The sequence below is a fragment of the Salmo trutta genome, chromosome 20 (assembly GCF_901001165.1).
Source record: "Salmo trutta chromosome 20, fSalTru1.1, whole genome shotgun sequence".
NCBI lineage: Eukaryota > Metazoa > Chordata > Actinopteri > Salmoniformes > Salmonidae > Salmo > Salmo trutta.
Genome location: NC_042976.1, coordinates 18,683,125 through 18,708,779, shown reverse-complemented (window position 1 = coordinate 18,708,779; position 25,655 = coordinate 18,683,125). Strand labels below are relative to the sequence as shown.

Genomic DNA, 25,655 nt, shown 5'->3' with positions numbered 1-25,655 from the left:
AGTTCTTGCAGTCATTATATGGCTATGTTGGAGGTGGTAGTTCTTGGGGTCATGGTGGGGTTATGGCGGAGGTGGCAGTTCTTGGGGTCATGGTGGAGCTTCTTAACACCCGCCCGCTTAACCCGGAAGCCAGCCGCACTAACGCCTCTGAGGAAACAATGTTTAACTGACAACCGAGGTCAACCTGCAGGCACCCAGCCCACCACAAGGAGTCGCTAGAGCAAGTAAAGCCCACCACAAGGAGTCACTAGAGCAAGTAAAGCCCCCACGGCCACACCCTCCTATACTCCTCTCCTCTCCTCCTCACCCTCCTATACTCCTCTCCTTTCCTCCCCACCCTCCTATACTCTCCTCTCCTCCTCACCCTCCTATACTCCTCTCCTTTCCTCACCACCCTCCTATACTCCTCTCCTTTCCTCACCACCCTCCTATACTCCTCTCCTTTCCTCCCCATCCTCCTTATACTCCTCTCCTTTCCTCCCCACCCTCCTATACTCGTCTCCTCTCCTCCTCACCCTCCTAAATTCTCCTCTCTTCCCCACTCTCCTATACTCCTCTCCTTTCCTCCCCACCCTCCTAAACTCCTCTCCTCTCCTCACCACCCTCCTAAACTCCTCTCCTTCCACCCTCCTAAACTCTTCTCCTCCACACCCTCCTAAACCCCTCTCCTCCTCACCCTCCTAAACTCCTCTCCTTCCACCCTCCTAAACTCTTCTCCTCCACACCCTCCTAAACCCCTCTCCTCCTCACCCTCCTAAACTCCTCTTCTCCCCACCCTCCAAAACTCTTCGCCGTCTCACCTTCCTAAACGCCTCTCCTCCTCACCCTCCTAAACTCCTCTCCTCCTCACCTTCCTAAACTCCTCTCCTCTCCTCCTCACCTTCCTAAACTCCTCTCCTCCTCACCTTCCTAAACTCCTCTCCTCCTCACCTTCCTAAACTCCTCTCCTCCTCACCCTCCTAAACTCCTCTCCTCCCCACCCTCATAAACTCCTCTCCTTCGCACCCTCCTCTCCTCCTCTCCTCCTCATCCTCCTAAACTCCTCTCCTCCTCATCCTCCTATACTCCTCTTCTCCCCACCTCCCTATACTCCTCTCCTCCCCACCCTCATAAACTCCTCTCCTCCTCACCCTCCTCTCCTCCTCTCCTCCTCACCCTCCTATACTCTTCTCCTCCCCACCCTCCTAAACTCTTCTCCTCCTCACCTTCCTAAACTCCTCTCCTCTCCTCCTCACCCTCCTCTCCTCCTCTCCTCCTCACCCTCATAAACTCCTCTCCTCCGCACCCTCCTCTCCTCTCCTCTCCCCCTCATCCTCCTATACTTCTCTTCTCCCCAACTCCCTATTCTCCTCTCCTCCCCACCCTCATAAACTCCTCTCCTCCGCACCCTCCTCTCCTCCGCTCCTCCTCACCCTCCTCTCCTCCTCATCCTCCTATACTCCTCTCCTCCTCACCCTCCTCTCCTCTTCTCCTCCTCACACTCCTAAACTCTTCTCCTCCTCACACTCCTAAACTCTTCTCCTCCTCACCCTCCTCTCCTCCTCTCCTCCTCACCCTCCTCTCCTCCTCTCCTCCTCACCCTTCTCTCCTCCTCTCCTCCACACACTCCTATACACCTCTCCTCCTCACCCTCCTAAACTCCTCTCCTCCTCACCCTCCTAAACTCCTCTCCTCCTCACCCTCATAAACTCCTCTCCTCCGCACCCTCCTCTCCTCCTCTCCTCCTCACCCTCCTCTCCTCCTCTCCTCCTCACCCTCCTCTCCTCCTCACCCTCCTCTCCTCCTCACCCTCCTCTCCTCCTCTCCTCCTCACCCTCCTCTCCTCCTCTCCTCCTCTCCTCCTCACCCTCCTCTCCTCCTCACCCTCCTCTCCTCCTCTCCTCCTCACCCTCCTCTCCTCCTCTCCACCCTGCTATACTTCTCTCTTCTCTTCTTCCTCACCTCATCCCACCTCCCATCCTTCTCTCCTCCTCTCCCCTCCTCCTCCCTGTGTCCTTTTCTTTTCACCCCCGCTAACGCACCATCACTGCATTCCATTACACCCGCCACCCGCTACCGTTAGTGAAATTAAATGGCCTACTTACCAAAAAGACATTTTGTCAAACAAATGACCTCGTCAAGAGCGACACACACACACACACACACACACACACACACACTATTTGCCTTTAAATATCCACTTAAAAATACCAGGCAGCCACTACAAATAAAAAGTAATCAATCTCATAAAGTACGCTGAATGTCTTCAATTTGAACAGGCTGCTGACAGGAGAATCGGTCACAGCGCTGCATCTTATATCAACGCTGCCTAGCTGTCTGATTTTATGGAGCTGCAGAGTTCCTGCCTATGTTTCTAGAGGAGCTCAGGCTCTGCCTCTAAGACAGTCTGGGGAGAGGGGTGTGTGTGTGTGTGTGTGTGTGTGTGTGTGTGTGTGTGTGTGTGTGTGTGTGTGTGTGTGTGTGTGTGTGTGTGTGTGTGTGTGTGTGTGTGTGTGTGTGTGTGTGTGTGTGTGTGTGTGTGTGTGTGTGTGTGTGTGTGTGTGTGTGTGTGTGTGTGAGTATGTGAGTGAGTGTGTGTGTGTTAATATGCATGTGCGTTCATGTGTGTGTGGTTGTTGTGTGTCATAGTCCAGGGAGCCTGTTTAGTCACCTGTGTGTCAGGACATAACACAGCCAGCTAGCTGTAGCTATCAGTTGATATTGATGAAGGCTTTCTGTATTCAGTGCTTGATGCGAGAGTCTTATACTGAGAGGCCTTCATCTAGCTGTTTCTCACACACTGGTAATGCATCCTTCTGCCCTCTCAATGAGAAAGAGGGAGAGAGATGGAGGGAGAGAGATGGAAGGAGAGAGATTGAGGGAGAGGGATGGAGGAAGAGGGACGGAGGGAGAGAGATGGAGGGAGAGAGATGGAGGGAGAGGGATGGAGGGAGAGGAATGGAGGGAGAGGTATGGAGGAAGAGGGATGGAGGAAGAGGGACGGGGGAGAGAGATGGAGCAATAGAGGGAGAGGTATAGAGGGAGAGGGATGGAGGAATAGGGATGGAGGGAGAGACATGGAGGGAGGGAGGTCGAGGGAGGGAGAGGGATGGAGCAATAGAGGGAGCGGGATGGAGGGAGAGATGTGGAGCAATAGAGAGAGCGGGAAAGATGGAGAAGGATGAGGGAGAGGGATGGAGGAAGAGGGATGGAGGAAGAGGGATGGAGAAAGACGGATGGAGGGAGAGGGATGGAGGGAGAGAGAATGAGAAATAGAGGGAGAGAGAAGAAGTGAGAGTGATGGAAGGAGAAGAGTGGTGGGAGAGGTATTGAGTAATAGAGAGGGTTGGAGGGAGAGATGGAGAAATAGAGGGAGAGAGAAGGAGGGAGAGGAATGAGGGAGAGGGATGGAGGAAGAGGGATGGAGGGAGGGAGAAGGATGGAGGAAGAGGAATGGGGGAGAGAGATGGAGGGAGGGAGAGGGATAGAACAATAGAGGGAGAGGGATGAAGGGAGAGAGATGGAGGGAGAGGGATGGAGGGAGAGGGATGGAGGGAGAGATGGAGGGAGAGAGATGGAGCAATAGAGAGAGAGAGATGAAGGGAGAGAGATGGAAGGAAAGGAGTGGAGGGAGAGGGATTGAGTAATAGATGGATAGGGATGAAGGGAGAGGGATGGAGCAATAGAGGGAGAGGGATGGAGGAAGAGGGATGAGGGAGAGAGATGGAGGGAGAGGGATGAGGGAGAAGGATGGAGCAATAGAGGAAGGGGGATAAAGCTAGAGGGATGAGAGAGAGGGATGGAGGGAGAGGGATGAGGGAGAGGGATGGATGGATGAAGAGGGATGGAGAGGGATGGCGGGAGAGGGATGGAGCAATAGAGGGAGAGGGATACAGGGAGAGGGATGTGGGAGATGAACGGAAGAAGATGGATGAGGGAGACGAATGGAGGGAAAGAGATTGCAAAACAGAGAGAGAGGGATGGAGGGAGAGGGATGAAGCAATAGAGGGAGAGGTAGAGGGATAGAGGTAGAGAGATGAGTGAGAGGGATGGATGAAGAGGGATGAGAGAGAGGGATGGAAGGAGAGGGATGGAGCATTAGAGGGAGAGGGATAGAGGGAGAGAGATGAGAGAGTGGGATGGATGGAGAGGAAGGGATGGAGGGAGAGGGATGGCGGGAGAGGGATGTAGCAATATAGGAAGAGGAGAGATGAAGGGAAAGAGATGGATGAGAGGGATGGAGGGAGAGGGATGGAGGGAGAGGGATGTAGCAATATAGGAAGAGGAGAGATGAAGGGAAAGAGATGGATGAGAGGGATGGAGGGAGAGGGATGGAGGGAGAAAGATGGAGGAGAGGGAAGGAGCAATAGAGAGAGAGAGAGGGATGGAGGGAGAGGGAGGGATGTAGGGAGAGGGATGAAGCAATGGAGGGAGAGGTAGAGGGATGAGTGAGAGGGACGGATGAAGAGGGATGAGAGGGATGGAGGGAAAGGGATCGGGTAATAGAGAGAAAGGGATGAGCAATAGAGAGAGAGGGATGAGAGAGCGGGATGGAGGAAGAGGGATGGAGGGAGAGAGATTGCATAATAGAGAGAGGGATAGAGGGATGAGGAGGAGGAATGGAGGGAGCGGGAAGGAGAGAGAGGGATAAAGAAATAGAGGGAGAGGGATGAGGGAGAGAGATGGAGGGAGAGGGATGGAGGGAGAGAGATGGAGGGAGAGAGATGGATGGCGAGAGACAGAGGGAGAGGGATGGATGGAGAGAGATGGAGCAATAGAGAGAGGGGGATGGAGGGAGAGGGAGGGATGTAGGGAGAGGGATGAAGCAATGGAGGGAGAGGTAGAGGGATGAGTGAGAGGGACGGATGAAGAGGGATGAGAGGGATGGAGGGAAAGGGATCGGGTAATAGAGAGAAAGGGATGAGCAATAAAGGGAGAGGGATGAGAGAGCGGGATGGAGGAAGAGGGATGGAGGGAGAGAGATTGCATAATAGAGAGAGGGATAGAGGGATGAGGAAGAGGAATGGAGGGAGCGGGAAGGAGAGAGAGGGATAAAGAAATAGAGGGAGAGGGATGAGGGAGAGAGATGGAGGGAGAGGGATAGAGGGAGAGAGATGGAGGTGGAGAGATGGATGGCGAGAGACAGAGGGAGAGGGATGGATGGAGAGAGATGGAGCAATAGAGGGAGAGGGATACATGGAGAGGGATGAGAGAGCGGGATGGAGGAAGATGGAGGGAGAGAGATAGATGGAGAGAGATGGAGGAAGAGAGATCAAGCAATAGAGGGAGAGAGATGAAGGGAGAGAGATGGAGGGTGATGGATGAGGGAGAGGTATAGATGGAGAGAGATAGGGAGAGAGATGGATCAATAGAGGGAGAGGGATACAGGGAGAGGGATTCGGGAGATGAATGGAAGAAGAGGGATGAGGGAAAGGGATGGAGGGAGAGGGATGGAGCAATAGAGGGAGAAGAATGAGGGAGAGAGATGGATGGAGAGGGATGGAGGGTTAGGGATGAGGGAGAGGGAGGGAGAGAGAGAGATTACATAGAGAGAGAGGGATGGAGGGAGAGGGATAGAGGAAGAGGGATGGAGGGAGCAGGAAGGAGGGAGAGGGATGAAGCAATAGAGAGAGAGGGATAGAGGGAGAAGGATGGAGGGAGAGGGATCGAGTAATAATCAAATCAAATAAAAGTTTATTTTTCTCATGCGCCGAATACAACAGGTGTAGACCTTACAATGAAATGCTTTCTTACAGGCCCTAACCAACAGTGCAATCATTAAGTATAAAATAGGTATTAGGTGAACAATAGATAAGTAAGGAAATAAAAACCAACAGTAAAAAGACAGTGAACAATAACAATAGCAAGGCTATATACAGGTACCGGTTGGTCGGGCTGATTGAGGTAGAATGTACATGTAGATATGGTTAAAGTGATTATGCATATATGTAAATTAAAACAGAGAGTAGCGGTATCGTTAAAGAGGGGTTGGCGGGTGGTGGGTGGCGGGACACAATGCAGATAGTCTGGGTAGCCAATGTGCGGGGGCACCGGTTATACGGGCTAATTGAGGTAGTTTGTAAAAGAGGGGTTGGGGGGCTAGGGTTTCTGGGATAATGGTATTGATGTGAGCCATTACCAGCCTTTCAAAGCACTTCATGGCTACGGACGTGAGTGCTACGGGTCTGTAGTCATTTAGGCAGGTTGCCTTAGTGTTCTTGGGCACAGGGATTATGGTGGTCTGCTTGAAACATGTTGGTATTACAGACTCAATCTGGGACATATTGAAAATGTCAGTGAAGATGCCTGCCAGTTGGTCAGCACATGCCCGGAGCACACGTCCTAGTAATCCGTCTGGCCCCACAGTCCTTGTGAATGTTGACCTGTTTAAAGGTCTTACTCACGTCGGCTACGGAGAGCGTGATCACACAGTCGTCCGGAACAGCTGATGCTCTCATGCATGCCTCAGTGTTGCTTGCCTCGAAGCGAGCATTGAAGTGATTTAGCTCATCTGGTAGGCTCGTGTCACTGGGCAGGCTGTGCTTCCCTTTGTAGTCTGTAATAGTTTGCAAGCCCTGCCACATAAGATGAGTGTTGGAACCGGTGTAGTATGATTCAATCTTAGCCCTGTATTGGCGCTTTGCCTGTTTGATGGTTCGTCGATTTCTTATAAGCTTCCGTGTTAGAGTCCCACACCTTGAAAGCAGAAGCTCTACCCTTTAGCTCAGTGCGAATATTGCCTGTAATCCATGGCTTCTGGTTGGGGTATGTACTGTGGGGACGACGTCCTCGATGCACTTATTGATAAAGCCAGTGACTGATGTGGTGTACTCCTCAATGCAATCGGAAGAATCCCGGAACATGTTCCAGTCTGTGCTAGCAAAACAGTCCTGTAGTTTAGCATCTGCTTCATCTGACCACATTTTATAGACCGAGTCACTGGTGCTTCCTGCTTTAATTTTTGCTTGTAAGCAGGAATCAGGAGGATAGAGTTGTGGTCAGATTTACCAAATGGAGGGTGAGGGAGAGCTTTGTACGAATCTCTGTGTGTGGAGTACAGGTGATATATAATTATTTTCCCTCTGGTTGTGAATTTAACATGCTGATAGAAATGAGGTAATTCTGATTTAAATTTCCCCACATTAAAGTCTCCAGCCACTAAGAGGGCCACCTCTGGGTGAGCGGTTTCCTGTTTGCTTATTTCCTTCTACAGCTGACTGAGTGCTGTCGTAGTGCCAGCGTCCGTCTGTGGTGGTAAATAAACAGCCATAAAAGTATAGATGAAAACTCTTGGCAAATAGTGTGGTCTGCAGTTTATCATAAGATACTCTATTTCAGGCAAGCAAAATCTAGAGACTTTCTTCCTTAGATTTTGTGCACCAGCTGTTGTTTACAAATATGCACCGACCCCCCCATCTTACGGGCGTGTGCTGTTCTGTCTAGACGGTGCAGCGTATATCCTGCTAGCTGAAGATCCATGTCATCATCCAGCCATGATTCCGTGAAACATAAGATATTACAGTTTTTGATGTCCTGTTGGTAGGATATTCGTGATCGTACCTCGTCTAATTTATTGCCCAATAATTGTACGTTGGCGAGTAATATTGACGGTAATGGCAGCTTTCCCACTCGCCTTCTCCGGATCCTTACGAGGCGCCCCGCTCTGTGTCCTCTGTACCTGCGTCTCTTTCTCTTGCCAATAACGGGGATGAAGGCCTTGTCCGGTGTTCACAGTACATCCTGTACTTCCTGCTCGTTGAAGAAAAAATCTTTGTCTAATCCGAGGTGAGTGATCGCTGTCCTGATATCCAGAAGCTCTTTTTTTGATGTAAAATACGGTGGCAGAAACATTATGTACAAAAAAAAGTTGCAAATAACGCGAAAAATAACACATAATAGCACAATTGGTTGGGCGCCCGTAAAACTGCTGCCATTTCTTACGGCGCAATTGTCACGAGTAGAGGGAGAGGGATGGAGGGAGAGGGATGGAGGCAGAGGGATGGAGTGAGGGAGGGATGGAGAGGGATGGAGGGAGAGGGATGACGGGATGGAGGGAGGGAGAGGAAGGAAGGAAGGAAGGAAGGAAGGAACGAACGAACGAAGGAAGGAGAGGGATAGGAATTGAGGGAGAGGGCTGGAGGGAGAGGAATGAGGGAGAGGAATTAAGGGAGAGGGATAGAGGGAGATGGATGAGGGAGAGGAATCGAGGGAGAAGGATGGAGGGAGAGGGTTGAGAGAGCGGGATGGAGGAAGAGTGATGAGGGAGAGAGATGGAGCAATAGAGGGAGAGGGATACAGGGAGAGGGATGTGGGAGATGAACGGAAGAAGAGGAATGAGGGAGGATGAGGGAGAGAGATTGCAAAACAGAGAGAGAGGGATGGAGGGAGAGGGATGAAGCAATAGAGGGAGAGGTAGAGGGATAGAGGTAGAGAGATGAGTGAGAGGGATGGATGAAGAGGGATGGAGAGAGAGGGATGGAGGGAGAGGGATGGAGCATTAGAGGGAGAGGGATGAGAGAGTGGGATGGAGGAAGAGGGATGGAGGGAGAGAGATTGCATATTAGAGAGAGAGAGGGATGGATGGAGGGATGAGGAAGAGGAATGGAGGGAGCGGGAAGGAGAGAGAGGGATAAAGAAATAGAGGGAGAGGGATGAGGGAGAGAGATGGAGGGAGAAAGATGAATGTAGAGAAATGGAGGGAGAGGGATGGATGGAGAGAGATGGATCAATAGAGGGAGGGGGATACAGGGAGAGGGATGAGAGAGTGGGATGGAGGAAGAAGGATGGAGGGAGAGAGATGGAGCAATAGAGGGAGAGAGATGAAGGGAAAGAGATTGAGGGAGATGGAAGGAGAGAGATAGATGGAGAGAGATCAAGGAAGAGAGATCGAGCAATAGAGGGAGAGAGATGAAGGGAGAGAAATGGAGGGAGATGGATCAATAGAGGGAGAGGGATACAGGGAGAGGGATTCGGGAGATTAATGGAAGAAGAGGGATGAGGGAGAGGGACGGAGGGAGAGGGATGGAGCAATAGAAGGAGAAGAATGAGGGAGAGAGATGGAGGGAGAGGGATGGAGGGTTAGGGATTGCATAGAGAGAGAGGGATGGAGGGAGAGCGATAGAGGAAGAGGGATGGAGGGAGCAGGCAGGAGGGAGAGGGATGAAGCAATAGAGAGAGAGGGATAGAGGGAGATGGATGGAGGGACAGGGATTGAGTAATAATCAAATCAAATAAAAGTACATTTTTCACGTGCGCCGAATACAACAGGTGTAGACCTTACAGTGAAATGCTTTCTTACAGGCCCTAACCAACAGTGCAATCTTTAAGTATAAAATAGGTATTAGGTGGACAATAGATAAGTAAGGAAATAAAAACCAACGGTAAAAAGACAGTGAATAATAACAATAGCGAGGCTATATACAGTAGTGAGGCTATAACAGAAGCGAGGCTATATACAGGTACCTGTTGGTCGGGCTGATTGAGGTAGAATGTACATGTAGATATGGTTAAAGTGACCATGCATATATGTAAATTATAAACAGAGAGTAGCGGTATCGTTAAAGAGGGGTTGGCGGGTGGTGGGTGGCGGGACACAATGCAGATAGTCTGGGTAGCCAATGTGCGGGGGGCACCGGTTATACGGGCTAATTGAGGAAGTATATAAAAGAGGGGTTGGGGGCTAGGGTTTCTGGGATAATGGTGTCGATGTGAGCCATTACCAGCCTTTCAAAGCACTTCATGGCTACGGACGTGAGTGCTACGGGTCGGTAGTCATTTAGGCAGGTTGCATTAGTGTTCTTGGGCACAGGGATTATGGTGGTCTGCTTGAAACATGTTGGTATTACAGACTCAATCTGGGACATATTGAAAATGTCAGTAAAGATGCCTGCCAGTTGGTCAGCACATGCCCGGAGCGCACGTCCTAGTAATCCGTATGGCCCCACAGTCCTTGTGAATGTTGACCTGTTTAAAGGTCTTACTCACGTCGGCTACGGAGAGCGTGATCACACAGTCGTCCGGAACAGCTGATGCTCTCATGCATGCCTCAGTGTTGCTTGCCTCGAAGCGAGCATTGAAGTGATTTAGCTCATCTGGTAGGCTCGTGTCACTGGGCAGGCTGTGCTTCCCTTTGTAGTCTGTAATAGTTTGCAAGCCCTGCCACATAAGATGAGTGTTGGAACCGGTGTAGTATGATTCAATCTTAGCCCTGTATTGGCGCTTTGCCTGTTTGATGGTTCGTCGATTTCTTATAAGCTTCCGTGTTAGAGTCCCACACCTTGAAAGCAGAAGCTCTACCCTTTAGCTCAGTGCGAATATTGCCTGTAATCCATGGCTTCTGGTTGGGGTATGTACTGTGGGGACGACGTCCTCGATGCACTTATTGATAAAGCCAGTGACTAATGTGGTGTACTCCTCAATGCAATTGGAAGAATCCAGGAACATGTTCCAGAGTGTGATAGCAAAACAGTCCTGTAGTTTAGCATCTGCTTCATCTGACCACTTTTTTATTGACCGAGTCACTGGTGCTTCCTGCTTTAATTTTTGCTTTTAAGCAGGAATCAGGAGGATAGAATTGTGGTCAGATTTACCAAATGGAGGGCGAGGGAGAGCTTTGTACGCATCTCCGTGTGTGAAGTACAGGTGATATATAATTATTTTCCCTCTGGTTGCGCATTTAGGGGGCTACGTGGGACGCCTGCGGGACACAGCCAGTGAAATATCAGGGCGGCAAATTCAAAAACAACAAAATGTCATAATTCAACTTTCTCAATCATACAACTATTTTACACCATTTTAAAGATACACTTCTCCTTGATGTAACCACATTGTCTGATTTCAAAAAGGCTTTACAGTGAAAGCAAAACATTAGATTATGTTAGGAGAGTACATAGACAAAAATAATCACACAGCCATTTTCCAAGCAAGGACATTGTCAATAAAACCCAAAACACAGCTAAACGAAGCACTAACCTTTGACGATCTTCATCAGATTACACTCCTAGGACATTATGTTACACAATACATGTATGTTTTGTTCGATAAAGTATCCAAAAACAGCATTTTACATTGGCGCGTGATGTTCAGAAAATGTATTCCCACCAAAACGCCCGGTGAATGTGCACATCAATTTACAAAAATACTCATCATAAATGTTGACAAAATATATAACAATTATTTAAAGAATTATTTACATTTACATTTAAGTCATTTAGCAGACGCTCTTATCCAGAGCGACTTACAAATTGGTGCATTCACCTATAATAGATAGACTACTCCTGGATGCAACCGCTTTGTCAGATTTTAAAATAGCTTTACGGAGAAAGCACATTTTTCAATATTCTGAGTACATAGCTCAGCCATCCCAGCGAGCTATACAGACACCCGCCAAGTTCAGGGCAACCTAAACTCAGATTTAGTATTAGAAATATTCTCTAACCTTTGCTGATCTTCGTCAGAATGCACTCCCAGGACTGCTACTTCCACAAGAAATGTTGTTTTGTTAGAAATAATACATATTTATGTCCAAATACCTCCGTTTTGTTTGTGCGTACAGAGCACTATCCAAAGGCATAACGCGTGAGCGCGGTACCAGAGATGAAAAGTCTAAATGTTCCATTACCGTACTTAGAAGCATGTCATGTTTAAAATCAATCTTTATGGTACTTTTTATGTAAAATTGCGATAATATTCCAACTGGACAATAGCATATTCATTCAAGAAGAAAAGAAGGAACGGCACGATCGCGGGACCGAGCATATCCAATCCCTTTGATGCCAGGCAGTCCACTCATTAACTGAGCTCCTATTATCTGTCCAGTAACAGGAGAAGGCTGAAACAACTTTCTGAAGGCTTTTGACAGCCAATGGAAGCCTTAGGAAGTGCAACGTAACCCCACAGATACTGTAGTTTCGAAAGGGACTAGAAAGAAGAACTACAATTCTCAGATCCTGAACTTCCTGGTTGATTTTTTCTCAGGTTTTTGCCTGCCATATGAGTTCTGTTATACTCACAGACACCATTCAAACAGTTTTAGAAACGTCAGAGTGTTTTCTATCCACATCTACTAATAATATGCATATTCTAGTTTCTGGGCCAGAGTAGTAACCTGTTTAAATTGGGTATGTTTTTCATCCGGCCGTGAAAATACGGCCCCCTAGCCCAGACAGGTTTTAACATGCTGATAAAAATGAGGTAATTCTGATTTAAATTTCCCCACATTAAAGTCTCCAGCCACTAAGAGGGCCACCTCTGGGTGAGCGGTTTCCTGTTTGCTTATTTCCTTCTACAGCTGACTGAGTGCTGTCGTAGTGCCAGCGTCCGTCTGTGGTGGTAAATAAACAGCCATAAAAGTATAGATGAAAACTCTTGGCAAATAGTGTGGTCTGCAGTTTATCATAAGATACTCTATTTCAGGCAAGCAAAATCTAGAGACTTCCTTCCTTAGATTTTGTGCACCAGCTGTTGTTTACAAATATGCACCGACCACCCGCCCCCCATCTTACCGGCATGTGCTGTTCTGTCTAGCCGGTGCAGCGTATATCCTGCTAGCTGAAGATCCATGTCATCATCCAGCCATGATTCCGTGAAACATAAGATATTACAGTTTTTGATGTCCTGTTGGTAGGATATTCGTGATCGTACCTCGTCTAATTTATTGCCCAATAATTGTACGTTGGCGAGTAATATTGACGGTAATGGCAGCTTTCCCACTCGCCTTCTCCGGATCCTTACGAGGCGCCCCGCTCTGTGTCCTCTGTACCTGCGTCTCTTTCTCTTGCCAATAACGGGGATGAAGGCCTTGTCCGGTGTTCACAGTACATCCTGTACTTCCTGCTCGTTGAAGAAAAAATCTTTGTCTAATCCGAGGTGAGTGATCGCTGTCCTGATATCCAGAAGCTCTTTTTTTGATGTAAGATACGGTGGCAGAAACATTATGTACACAAAAAAGTAGCAAATAACGCGAAAAATAACACATAATAGCACAATTGGTTGGGCGCCCGTAAAACTGCTGCCATTTCTTATGGCGCAATTGTCACGAGTAGAGGGAGAGGGATGGAGGGAGAGGGATGGAGGGAGAGGGATGGAGTGAGGGAGGGATGGAGAGGGATGGAGGGAGAGGGATGACGGGAGGGAGGGAGGGAGGGAGAGGAAGGAAGGAAGGACGGACGGAAGGAAGGAAGGAAGGAAGGAAGGAAGGAAGGAAGGAAGGAAGGAAGGAACGAACGAAGGAAGGAGAGGGATAGGAATTGAGGGAGAGGGCTGGAGGGAGAGGGATGAGGGAGAGGAATTAAGGGAGAGGGATAGAGGGAGATGGATGAGGGAGAGGAATCGAGGGAGAAGGATGGAGGGAGAGGGTTGAGAGAGCGGGATGGAGGAAGAGTGATGAGGGAGAGAGATGGAGCAATAGAGGGAGAGGGATACAGGGAGAGGGATGTGGGAGATGAACGGAAGAAGAGGAATGAGGGAGAAGGATGAGGGAGAGGGATGAAGGGAGAGAGATTGCAAAACAGAGAGAGAGGGATGGAGGGAGAGGGATGAAGCAATAGAGGGAGAGGTAGAGGGATAGAGGTAGAGAGATGAGTGAGAGGGATGGATGAAGAGGGATGGAGAGAGAGGGATGGAGGGAGAGGGATGGAGCATTAGAGGGAGAGGGATGAGAGAGTGGGATGGAGGAAGAGGGATGGAGGGAGAGAGATTGCATATTAGAGAGAGAGAGGGATGGATGGAGGGATGAGGAAGAGGAATGGAGGGAGCGGGAAGGAGAGAGAGGGATAAAGAAATAGAGGGAGAGGGATGAGGGAGAGAGATGGAGGGAGAGGGATGGAGGGTTAGGGATTGCATAGAGAGAGAGGGATGGAGGGAGAGCGATAGAGGAAGAGGGATGGAGGGAGCAGGCAGGAGGGAGAGGGATGAAGCAATAGAGAGAGAGGGATAGAGGGAGATGGATGGAGGGACAGGGATCGAGTAATAATCAAATCAAATAAAAGTAAATTTTTCACGTGCGCCGAATACAACAGGTGTAGACCTTACAGTGAAATGCTTTCTTACAGGCCCTAACCAACAGTGCAATCTTTAAGTATAAAATAGGTATTAGGTGGACAATAGATAAGTAAGGAAATAAAAACCAACGGTAAAAAGACAGTGAATAATAACAATAGCGAGGCTATATACAGTAGTGAGGCTATAACAGAAGCGAGGCTATATACAGGTACCTGTTGGTCGGGCTGATTGAGGTAGAATGTACATGTAGATATGGTTAAAGTGACCATGCATATATGTAAATTATAAACAGAGAGTAGCGGTATCGTTAAAGAGGGGTTGGCGGTTGGTGGGTGGCTGGACACAATGCAGATAGTCTGGGTAGCCAATGTGCGGGGGCACCGGTTATACGGGCTAATTGAGGAAGTATATAAAAGAGGGGTTGGGGGCTAGGGTTTCTGGGATAATGGTGTCGATGTGAGCCATTACCAGCCTTTCAAAGCACTTCATGGCTACGGACGTGAGTGCTACGGGTCGGTAGTCATTTAGGCAGGTTGCATTAGTGTTCTTGGGCACAGGGATTATGGTGGTCTGCTTGAAACATGTTGGTATTACAGACTCAATCTGGGACATATTGAAAATGTCAGTAAAGATGCCTGCCAGTTGGTCAGCACATGCCCGGAGCGCACGTCCTAGTAATCCGTATGGCCCCACAGTCCTTGTGAATGTTGACCTGTTTAAAGGTCTTACTCACGTCGGCTACGGAGAGCGTGATCACACAGTCGTCCGGAACAGCTGATGCTCTCATGCATGCCTCAGTGTTGCTTGCCTCGAAGCGAGCATTGAAGTGATTTAGCTCATCTGGTAGGCTCGTGTCACTGGGCAGGCTGTGCTTCCCTTTGTAGTCTGTAATAGTTTGCAAGCCCTGCCACATAAGATGAGTGTTGGAACCGGTGTAGTATGATTCAATCTTAGCCCTGTATTGGCGCTTTGCCTGTTTGATGGTTCGTCGATTTCTTATAAGCTTCCGTGTTAGAGTCCCACACCTTGAAAGCAGAAGCTCTACCCTTTAGCTCAGTGCGAATATTGCCTGTAATCCATGGCTTCTGGTTGGGGTATGTACTGTGGGGACGACGTCCTCGATGCACTTATTGATAAAGCCAGTGACTAATGTGGTGTACTCCTCAATGCAATTGGAAGAATCCTGGAACATGTTCCAGAGTGTGATAGCAAAACAGTCCTGTAGTTTAGCATCTGCTTCATCTGACCACTTTTTTATTGACCGAGTCACTGGTGCTTCCTGCTTTAATTTTTGCTTGTAAGCAGGAATCAGGAGGATAGAATTGTGGTCAGATTTACCAAATGGAGGGCGAGGGAGAGCTTTGTACGCATCTCCGTGTGTGAAGTACAGGTGATATATAATTATTTTCCCTCTGGTTGCGCATTTAGGGGGCTACATGGGACGCCTGCGGGACAGCCAGTGAAATATCAGGGCGGCAAATTCAAAAACAACAAAATGTCATAATTCAACTTTCTCAATCATACAACTATTTTACACCATTTTAAAGATACACTTCTCCTTGATGTAACCACATTGTCTGATTTCAAAAAGGCTTTACAGTGAAAGCAAAACATTAGATTATGTTAGGAGAGTACATAGACAAAAATAATCACACAGCCATTTTCCAAGCAAGGACATTGTCAATAAAACCCAAAACACAGCTAAACGAAGCACTAACCTTTGACGATCTTCATCAGATTACACTCCTAGGACATTATGTTACACAATACATGTATGTTTTGTTCGATAAAGTATCCAAAAACAGCATTTTACATTGGCGCGTGATGTTCAGAAAATGTATTCCCACCAAAACGCCCGGTGAATGTGCACATCAATTTACAAAAATACTCATCATAAATGTTGACAAAATATATAACAATTATTTAAAGAATTATAGATAGACTACTCCTGGATGCAACCGCTTTGTCAGATTTTAAAATAGCTTTACGGAGAAAGCACATTTTTCAATATTCTGAGTACATAGCTCAGCCATCCCAGCGAGCTATACAGACACCCGCCAAGTTCAGGGCAACCTAAACTCAGATTTAGTATTAGAAATATTCTCTAACCTTTGCTGATCTTCGTCAGAATGCACTCCCAGGACTGCTACTTCCACAAGAAATGTTGTTTTGTTAGAAATAATACATATTTATGTCCAAATGCCTCCGTTTTGTTCGTGCGTACAGAGCACTATCCAAAGGCATAACGCGTGAGCGCGGTACCAGAGATGAAAAGTCAAAATGTTCCATTACCGTACTTAGAAGCATGTCATGTTTAAAATCAATCTTTATGGTACTTTTTATGTAAAATTGCGATAATATTCCAACTGGACAATAGCATATTCATTCAAGAAGAAAAGAAGGAACGGCACGCTCGCGGGACCGAGCATATCCAATCCCTTTGATGCCAGGCAGTCCACTCATTAACTGAGCTCCTATTATCTGTCCAGTAACAGGAGAAGGCTGAAACAACTTTCTGAAGGCTTTTGACAGCCAATGGAAGCCTTAGGAAGTGCAACGTAACCCCACAGATACTGTAGTTTCGAAAGGGACTAGAAAGAAGAACTACAATTCTCAGATCCTGAACTTCCTGGTTGATTTTTTCTCAGGTTTTTGCCTGCCATATGAGTTCTGTTATACTCACAGACACCATTCAAACAGTTTTAGAAACGTCAGAGTGTTTTCTATCCACATCTACTAATAATATGCATATTCTAAATTGGGTATGTTTTTCATCCGGCCGTGAAAATACGGCCCCCTAGCCCAGACAGGTTTTAACATGCTGATAAAAATGAGGTAATTCTGATTTAAATTTCCCCACATTAAAGTCTCCAGCCACTAAGAGGGCCACCTCTGGGTGAGCGGTTTCCTGTTTGCTTATTTCCTTCTACAGCTGACTGAGTGCTGTCGTAGTGCCAGCGTCCGTCTGTGGTGGTAAATAAACAGCCATAAAAGTATAGATGAAAACTCTTGGCAAATAGTGTGGTCTGCAGTTTATCATAAGATACTCTATTTCAGGCAAGCAAAATCTAGAGACTTCCTTCCTTAGATTTTGTGCACCAGCTGTTGTTTACAAATATGCACCGACCACCCGCCCCCCATCTTACCGGCATGTGCTGTTCTGTCTAGCCGGTGCAGCGTATATCCTGCTAGCTGAAGATCCATGTCATCATCCAGCCATGATTCCGTGAAACATAAGATATTACAGTTTTTGATGTCCTGTTGGTAGGATATTCGTGATCGTACCTCGTCTAATTTATTGCCCAATAATTGTACGTTGGCGAGTAATATTGACGGTAATGGCAGCTTTCCCACTCGCCTTCTCCGGATATCCAGAAGCTCTTTTTTGACGTAAGATATGGTGGCAGAAACATTATGTACAAAATAAGTTACAAATAACGCAAAAAATAACACATAATAGCACAATTGGTTGGGCACCCGTAAAACTGCTGCCATTTCTTACGGCGCAATTGTCACGAGTAGAGGGAGAGGGATGGAGGGAGATGGATGGAGGGAGAGGGATGGAGTGAGGGAGGGATGGAGTGAGGGAGGGAGGGAGATGAGGGAGAGGGTTGGAGGGAGGGAGGGAGGGAGGGGAGGGAGGGAGGGAGGGAGGGAGGGAGGGAGGGAAAGGGAGGGAGTGAGAGGGATGAGGGAGAGGAATCGAGGGAGAGGGATGGAGGGATGGAGGGAGAGGAATGAGGGAGAGGAATCGAGGGAGAGGGATGGAGGGAGAGGGATGAGGGAGAAGAATCGAGGGAGAGGGATGGAGGGAGAGGGATGAGGGAGAGGGATCAAGGGAGAGGGATTGAGCAATAGAGGAAGAGGGAGAGAGGGAGAAGGATGACGCACAGGAGGCTGATGATGGGAGGACAGGTCATAATAATGACTGGATTGGAGTGATTGGAATGGTATAAAACACAATGAAACAATGTGTTTGATATGTTCGATACCATTCCATTGATTCCATTCCAGCCATTACTATGAGCCCGTCCTCCCCAATTAAGGTGCCAGCTGTGATTTAGAGGGAGAGGGAAGGAGAGAGAGGGATGGAGCAAAGAGGGATGGAGCAAGAGGGATGAAGCAAGAGGGATGGGAGGGATGGAGCAAAGAGGGATGCAGCAAGAGGGATGGAGCAAAGAGGCATGGAGAAAGAGGCATGGAGCAAGAGGGATGGAGGGAAAGGGATGGCGCAAGAGGGATGGAGGGAAAGGGATGGCGCAAGAGGGATGGAGCAAGAGGGATGGAGGGAAAGGGATGGCGCAAGAGGGATGGAGGAAAGGGATGCTGTATCAGAAAGAGAGCGAGAAAGAGAGAGAGAAACAGAGAACAGAGAGAGAGATGGAGAGAATGCGTGTGATGGAAAGATAATAAAATGACAGAAAGAAAGAGAGGGTATGAGGGGATAGAGATACATATGCCTACAGTAATGACACTGGGAGAGAGATATCAGGGAAATAAAGAGAGAGAATATCACAGATGGAGAGAAATGAGAGACATGCTCAGTACAGTGACAGAAGCATATGTGGGGCCTGGGTTACAGAGAGACAGACAGACAGCAGGCTGAGGCAGCAGTACTGAGGCAGCAGGCTAAGGCAGCAGTACTGAGGCAGCAGTACTGAGGCAGCAGTACTGAGGCAGCAGGCTGAGGCAGCAGTACTGAGAGTGATGAGAGTGATTCATTAGAGACAGATAAGTTGCAGATGTAGTTCTTCAACTCAACCCTAATGGTGTTTTACTACAGGACTGTTACAGCAACACCATCTCCTGTTAGAGAGGGACCTAGTGTGTGTGTGTGTATCACTTATCACTATCTTCTTAATACTGTGCTTGTCCACAAAAGAGAGGGTCCCACTAAAACACAGCATGAGACTGAGTTGTAATATAACATATTAGACACATGATACAGTAGCAGTAGATCAAACAAGCTATCTGCTGTGCTACCCTTAGCCCCATGCAGTGTGCTCCTGAGTGTCTGTTAGCGTGTGTGTGTGTGTGTGCGTGCGTGCGTGCGTGCGTGAGTGAGTGAGTGGTTGTGTGTGTGTGTGTGTGTGGTGTGTGTGTGTGTGTGTGTGTGTGTGTGTGTGTGTGTGTGTGTGTGTGTGTGTGTGTGTGTGTGTGTGCGTGTGCATGCCTGTGTGTGTGAGTGAGTGGTTGTGTGTGCGTGTGTGCGTGTCAGCCCAGGCAGACAGAGCACAGCTGACCCAGGTTACCTTTCACACCTTCACACAACACAGCTAGCTTAATACTGGCTCACAGCTGAGGCAACTGACTTTGTGTTGTTCATCAGTTTAACTTAAAGCAGGGCAACCAGTGGAGTAGGTGGCAGGGGAAATCACAGTCGTTTAAGCCTGACGAGGAGAGGATTTAGAATCTGGCATCTTGGAAGAGGGCGGGATGGGGCGGGAGCTAGGGCTGGAGGAGGAGACAACTGGGAGATGAGAGAGAGCTATAGAGAGAGAGAGAGAGAGAGAGAGAGAGAGAGAGAGAGAGAGAGAGAGAGAGAGAGAGCTATAGAGAGAGAGAGAGAGAGAGAGCTATAGAGAGAGCGAGAGAGAGAGAGAGCTATAGAGAGGGAGGGATAGAGAGGGAGGGAGAGAGAGAGAGAGAGAGAGAGAGAGAGAGAGAGAGAGAAAGGAGAGTATGTGGCATGACCGCAGGACCATAGGTCATTATGCTTAAAGTACACTCCTGTGCTGCCTGTCGGGGGTGAGAAGCATGTGAGAGAGAGAGAGAGAGAGAGAGAGAGAGAGAGAGAGAGAGAGAGAGAGAGAGAGAGAGAGAGAGAGAGAGAGAGAGAGAGAGAGAGAGAGAGAGAGAGAGAGAGAGAGAGAGAGAGAGAGAGAGAGAGAGAGAGAGAGAGATATAACCCATATTTATGCTTATTTATTTTTAACTATTTGCACATCGTTACAACACTGTATATAGACATAATATGACATTTTAAATGTCTTTATTCTTTTGGAACTTCTGTGAGTGTAATGTTTACTGTTCATTTCTATTGTTTATTTCACTTTTGTTTATTATGTACTTCACTTGTTTCATATGTTTCCCATGCCAATAAAGCCCTTGAATTGAATTGAGAGAGAGAGAGAGACAGAGAGAGGGAGAGAGACAGAGAGGGGGACAGAGAAAGAGCGAGACAGAGAGACAAATTTGACCCCAATAACTATCGTGGGATATGCGTAAACAGCAATGTTGGGAAAATCCTCTGCATTATCATTAAAGCAGACTTACATTTCCTCAGTGAAAGAAATTAACTGAGCAAATGTCAAATTATTGTACGACAGACAACGTTTTCACCCTGCACACCCTAATTGACAAACACACCAAAACAAAGGCAAAGGCTTTACTGATTTAAAAAAAGCTTTAGACTCATGCAGAATTCTGCAAAAATATCCTTTGTGTACAACGTAACACACCAAATAATGCATGCAGAGCAGAATTAGGCCGAAAACCGCTAATGATCAAAATCCATAAAAGAGCCATTAAATTCTACAACCACCTAAAAGGAAGTAATTCCCAAACCTTCCATAACAAAGCCATCACCTACAGAGGGATTCACCTGGAGAAGAGTCCCCCAAGCAAGCTAGTCCTGAGGCTCTGTTCACAAACACAAATAGCCCCACTCAACCAAATCATGAGAAAACAAAAAGATCATTAATTGACACATTGGAAAGAATTAACAAAAAACTGAGCAAACTAGAATACTATTTGGCCCTAAACAGAGAGTAGACAGTGGCAAAATACCTGACCACTATGACTGTCCCAAAATGAAGGAAAACTTTGACTATGAACAGACTCAGTGATCATAGCTGTACTATTGAGAGAGGCCGCCTTAGGCAGACCTGGCTCTCAAGAGAAGACAGACTATGTGCAAAATGAGTTGGAAACTGAGCTGCACTTCCTAACCTCCTGGCAAATGTATGACCATATTAGAGACATATATTTCCCTCAGATTACAGAGACCCACAAATAATTATAAAACAAATTCATTTTTGATAAACTCCCATATATCTACAGGGTGAAATACCACAGTGTGCCATCACAGCAGCAAGATGTGTGACCTGTTGTCACAAGAAAAGGGCAACCAGTGAAGGACAAACACCATTATAAATATAACCCACATTTATGTTTATTTATTTTCTCTTTTGTACTTGAACTATTTGCACATCGTAACAACACTGTATATAGAGATAATATGACATTTGAGACTGACTGACTATAGGATACTCACAGCTTTGACACTGGTCCTCCTTGGGGCCCCAACAGCGACCGTTACAGGATTTGTGACACTTCTGGCCTGTGTACAAGAACATGAACGTATACTGTTACACCAAGTACACACACATCCATGATACGAAAACATCACCAATTTAACACACTTCTCTACCAAGAACCTGGTAATAACAGGCATTTTACAAAACCCAAAGGGAGTCTCTTTCGTTCATGGTGTTTCAAGACGGGTAAAAACATTTGACCTAAAACAAGTTGTTTGCAGAGAGATAATGTTAGACATGCTATAATCATCGTAATCACTATCATCTTATTAGATTCTTTACCAAGCACCAGGTAATATCTGATACGGCTATGATTATTGTAACAGAGTGACACAATGTACTCTACTGTTTAGTTTCCTTAAAGGTAGACCGTTTGACGCTGCCACGAGTAGCACCAGAGATATCGAGATGAGCAAGATGTAAGACTTCCCTCTCACACAGTCACACACAGTATCTGCCCATGTGCACGGGTTCTGCGCATGTGCACGGGCTGTTTCAGCGTTGTAGCCACGGGACCAAAACAGTGGAGAAGCTGAGTCTACCTTTAATGAACTACAGTGTGTTCTCTCATTAACGACTGCTGCAGTGGAGAGAGACAGCAGCAGTAGCAACTAGCTAGACACTCTGCTGTTATATTAGTGCTAGCTGTGTTTTGGAGGGCTTAATTGACTGCCTGGTAATTGCAGTGTGAGGCAGGATGAGTGCTGGAGTGGGGTGTTCCAGTTCAGTTAAGACCAATTACATTGAAGGCTGACACTTTCTCTCTGACATTTCTATCTACATCCTCTCCCTTCCCTTCCCCTCTCCCTCTCTCATCCCTGCCTCTCTCCATCTATCCCTGACACTCTCTGACTCTCCATCTACTGCCCTTTGCTACCCTTCCCTCCCTCCCTCACTTCCTTGCTCCCTCCCTCGCTCCCTACCTATATGATAATTGGGTAAGCTTGGGAGATGGGGACAACGATAACATATGTATACCTGAGCCCACACAGAGTTTTCTTTGGTCTCTAGCTAAACCATGAAAAGCAGGCGAAAGAGTCATAACCAGGCTTTAGTGTCCAAGGTCTTACTATCTCCATTCTTTCCCCCTGACCTTGAGTAAAACTATCACACTCTTTCTCTCCACATCATCATGTTTCACCAATTCTTAACAAAAAGTGAAAGCTGAAGGTTAAAAAGTCAAAACGAAATGACTATGGGTGTAGCATTGAGAGGTAGAGGGAAATATATGTGAATTGATCGGAGGTGGATTTGAAATGTCTTTCTTGTTTTGAAGAGCCAATGAAAACAGAAACAAAACAAAACAAAAACTGCTCCAAGAATATGGAGACTATAGTCTTAAATGGATTACAAGTTTCCAGATCTCCTTGAACTTTGGCATGGTGTGTAGTGTGTGTGTGTGTGTGTGTGTGTGTGTGTGTGTGTGCGTGTGTGTGTGTGTGTGTGTGTGTGTGTGTGTGTGTGTGTGTGTGTGTGTGTGTGCATGCTTGCGTTTGTGCAGGACAGAGAGTCAAACGATCAAAAGTACTGAGGTGAGACCGATGGAGGGAATGCAATAGAGACTGATACCTCATCAATGCTGTAAATTGGGTTTGAAGTATGCTTCAGAGGTTGCACTAGTACAGCTAGTCATAAATAAAAACTAAACACATGTAATACATATAGAATGAAGGAAAAGCAACATAATATACTGAAGTAACCAAACATTAAGAACACCTTCCTAATATTGAGATGCACCCCCCCTCCCCCCTTATGCCCCCAGAACAGCCTCAACTCATCAGGGCATGGATTCTATAAGCTGAAAATCTGAATAAAACAAATACATTAATATAAATATGTATTATATATTTTTTTTCAACGTTTTCACAAAAGTAGTGCACTGGGCCTTTACTAGTATTTGCGGACCGATATAGACGTCTGTAGCGCGGGCAAAAACATTTTTTCAGCAACTCCACTTTGGCAAGAAAGGTAGTTGTATAATTAAAAACAGTATCTTACAGGATTTAATAGTTGGAATTGTAAGAGTTGTTGCCCTGACCCTTTCTCTGTTATTTTAATTCTAATGGGATGCAGAAAGAACAAAACCCTGTACTCAAACATTTACATCAAAAGGTGCAAAGTTATGGGCAAAGACACAAAACATCTACATCAAATTACATTTCTTGATCAAATAACATGGAAAACAACCACTTTTTGTGCAGTATTAATTTACCATCCTTACTTCATGTAAATGTACTGTACATGACTGTATTGTATATAGATTGGTCATCTAGGTTTGTACCTGTAGACTTTCCATCACCATGAGGAAAAACAACGACCAATACAGTAACTGAGTACATTGAGTCATCAAGTGTTTTGGGATGATGTGATGTGATGAGTATGGCGCTTGCAATGTTAGGGTTGTGAGTTTGATTCCCACGGGGGACCAGTATGACAATTTCAGTTTTGACATAGTTTGCATTTGCAAAGTATTTCAAGAAACTGGAAAATATATACCAAGCAAGTCTTTTTATAATCCACATGTATTATCAGATTAACCTTTTCTGTTTTGGATAGATAATTATCAGACTCAATATACAAATTCTGGTAAACACTCTAACGCATTTTGTTAAAAAAAATTCACAAAAGTTGTGCACTGGGCCTTAACTAGTCCTGTATTAGCGGACCGATATAAATGTCTTCAGATGGCGGCAAAAGAATCGCAGCACACCCAACCACAAACTACTTCCCGCGGCTATGCACAGGGAAAATGACCAATGCTGACTGCAATGCGTCCCACAGTTGTGTCAAGTTGACCTGATGTCCTAAGGGGTGGTGGACCATTTTGATACACACAGGAAACTGTTGTACATGAAAAACCCAGCACCATTGCAGTTCTTCACACAAACCGGTGCACCCACTACCATACTCCGCTCAAAGGCACTAAAATCTTTTACATTTGAGTCATTTTTCCTGCATATTCCCCCTGTATATCCCCCTTCCTGTATGTCCCAGTCCAGGAAATATAATTCCTGTATATGCCCCTCCTGTATAGCAACCCCCCCACCCCCATATATCCCCCTCCTGTGTACCCCCCGTATACCCCCCGCATATCCCCCTGTATATCGTCTTCCGTATAACCCTTCCCATATATCCCACCATATATCCTCCTGGTATATTCCCCTCATGTATATCCCCCGTGTATTGCCCCTCCAGTGTACCCCCCTCTCCCCCTTGTATATCCCCCCTCTCTATATATCACCCCCATATATCCCGCCCTGTATCCCCCTGTATATTTCCCAGTTGCATATCTCCCCCATATATCCCCCCATATATCCCCTTCATATATCCACCCGTATATCCCCCCTCCTGTATATCCCCCTCTATATCTCCCTTTTGTATTTCCCCTCCTGTAAATCCCATCATTTGTATCCCCCCTGTATATCGCCCCTGCATACCCTCCCGTATATGTATATATCCCACTTGTATATCTCCCCCCGTATATCCCCCCACATAGCCACCCCATATATCCCCCTCGTATATCCCCCCGTATATCCCACCCTCCAGTATAACCCCACTGTTCATGCCCCCCATATATACCCTTGCATATATTCCCCAGATTACCCCTCGCCATATATCCCCCGATGTATATACCCCTCCTGTATATGCCCACTGAAATCCCTACTGTATTACTCCTCCAGTTTCCCCCTTCGTATACCCCTCGCATATCCCCCTGTATAACCCCTCCCATATAACCCTTCCCATATATTCCACCATATATCCCCCTGTGTATTCCCCTTCTGTATATCCCCCCCGTATATCCCCTCCTGTATACCCCCCACATATCCCCCTGTATATCCCCTCCCAAAAAACCCTTCCCATATATCCCACCATATATCCCCCTGGTGTATTCCCCTTATGTATATCCCCCCTGTATAGCCCCTCCATTATACCCCTCTCCTCTATATCTCCCCTGTATATCCGGAAGTTTACATACACTTAGGTTGGAGTCATTATAACTAGTTTTTCAACCACTCCACAAATTTCTTGTAAACAAACTATAGTTTTGGCAAGTCGGTTAGGACATCTACTTTGTGCATGACAAGTAATTTTTCAAAAAATTGTTTACAGACAGATTATTTCACTTATAATTGTCACATCCTGACCAGTATAAGGGGTTATTTGTTATTGTAGTTTGGTCAGGATGTGGCAGGGGCTGTTTGTTTAGTGTTTCGGGGTTTGTTGGGCTATGTTCTTTGTTAGTCTATTTCTATGTTAGTTCTAGTATATCTATTTCTATGTGGTGTTTGTTGGGTTGACCTTCAATTGGAAGCAGCTGCTCCTAGTTGCTTCTAATTGAAGGTCCTATTTAAGAGG

General features: G+C 46.7%; 1 protein-coding gene across 2 annotated transcripts in view; it reads right to left on the bottom strand.

Moving 5' to 3' along the window:
- The window catches only part of LOC115155636 (receptor tyrosine-protein kinase erbB-4-like), a 567,818-nt gene that overhangs the window by 150,767 nt on the left and 391,396 nt on the right, over positions 1-25,655 (bottom strand). For both annotated transcript variants that reach the window (XM_029702449.1, XM_029702450.1), the window contains exon 5: positions 21,257-21,322. In XM_029702449.1, the coding sequence (XP_029558309.1) occupies positions 21,257-21,322 (66 nt within the window). The remainder of the gene's footprint in view (positions 1-21,256; positions 21,323-25,655) is intronic.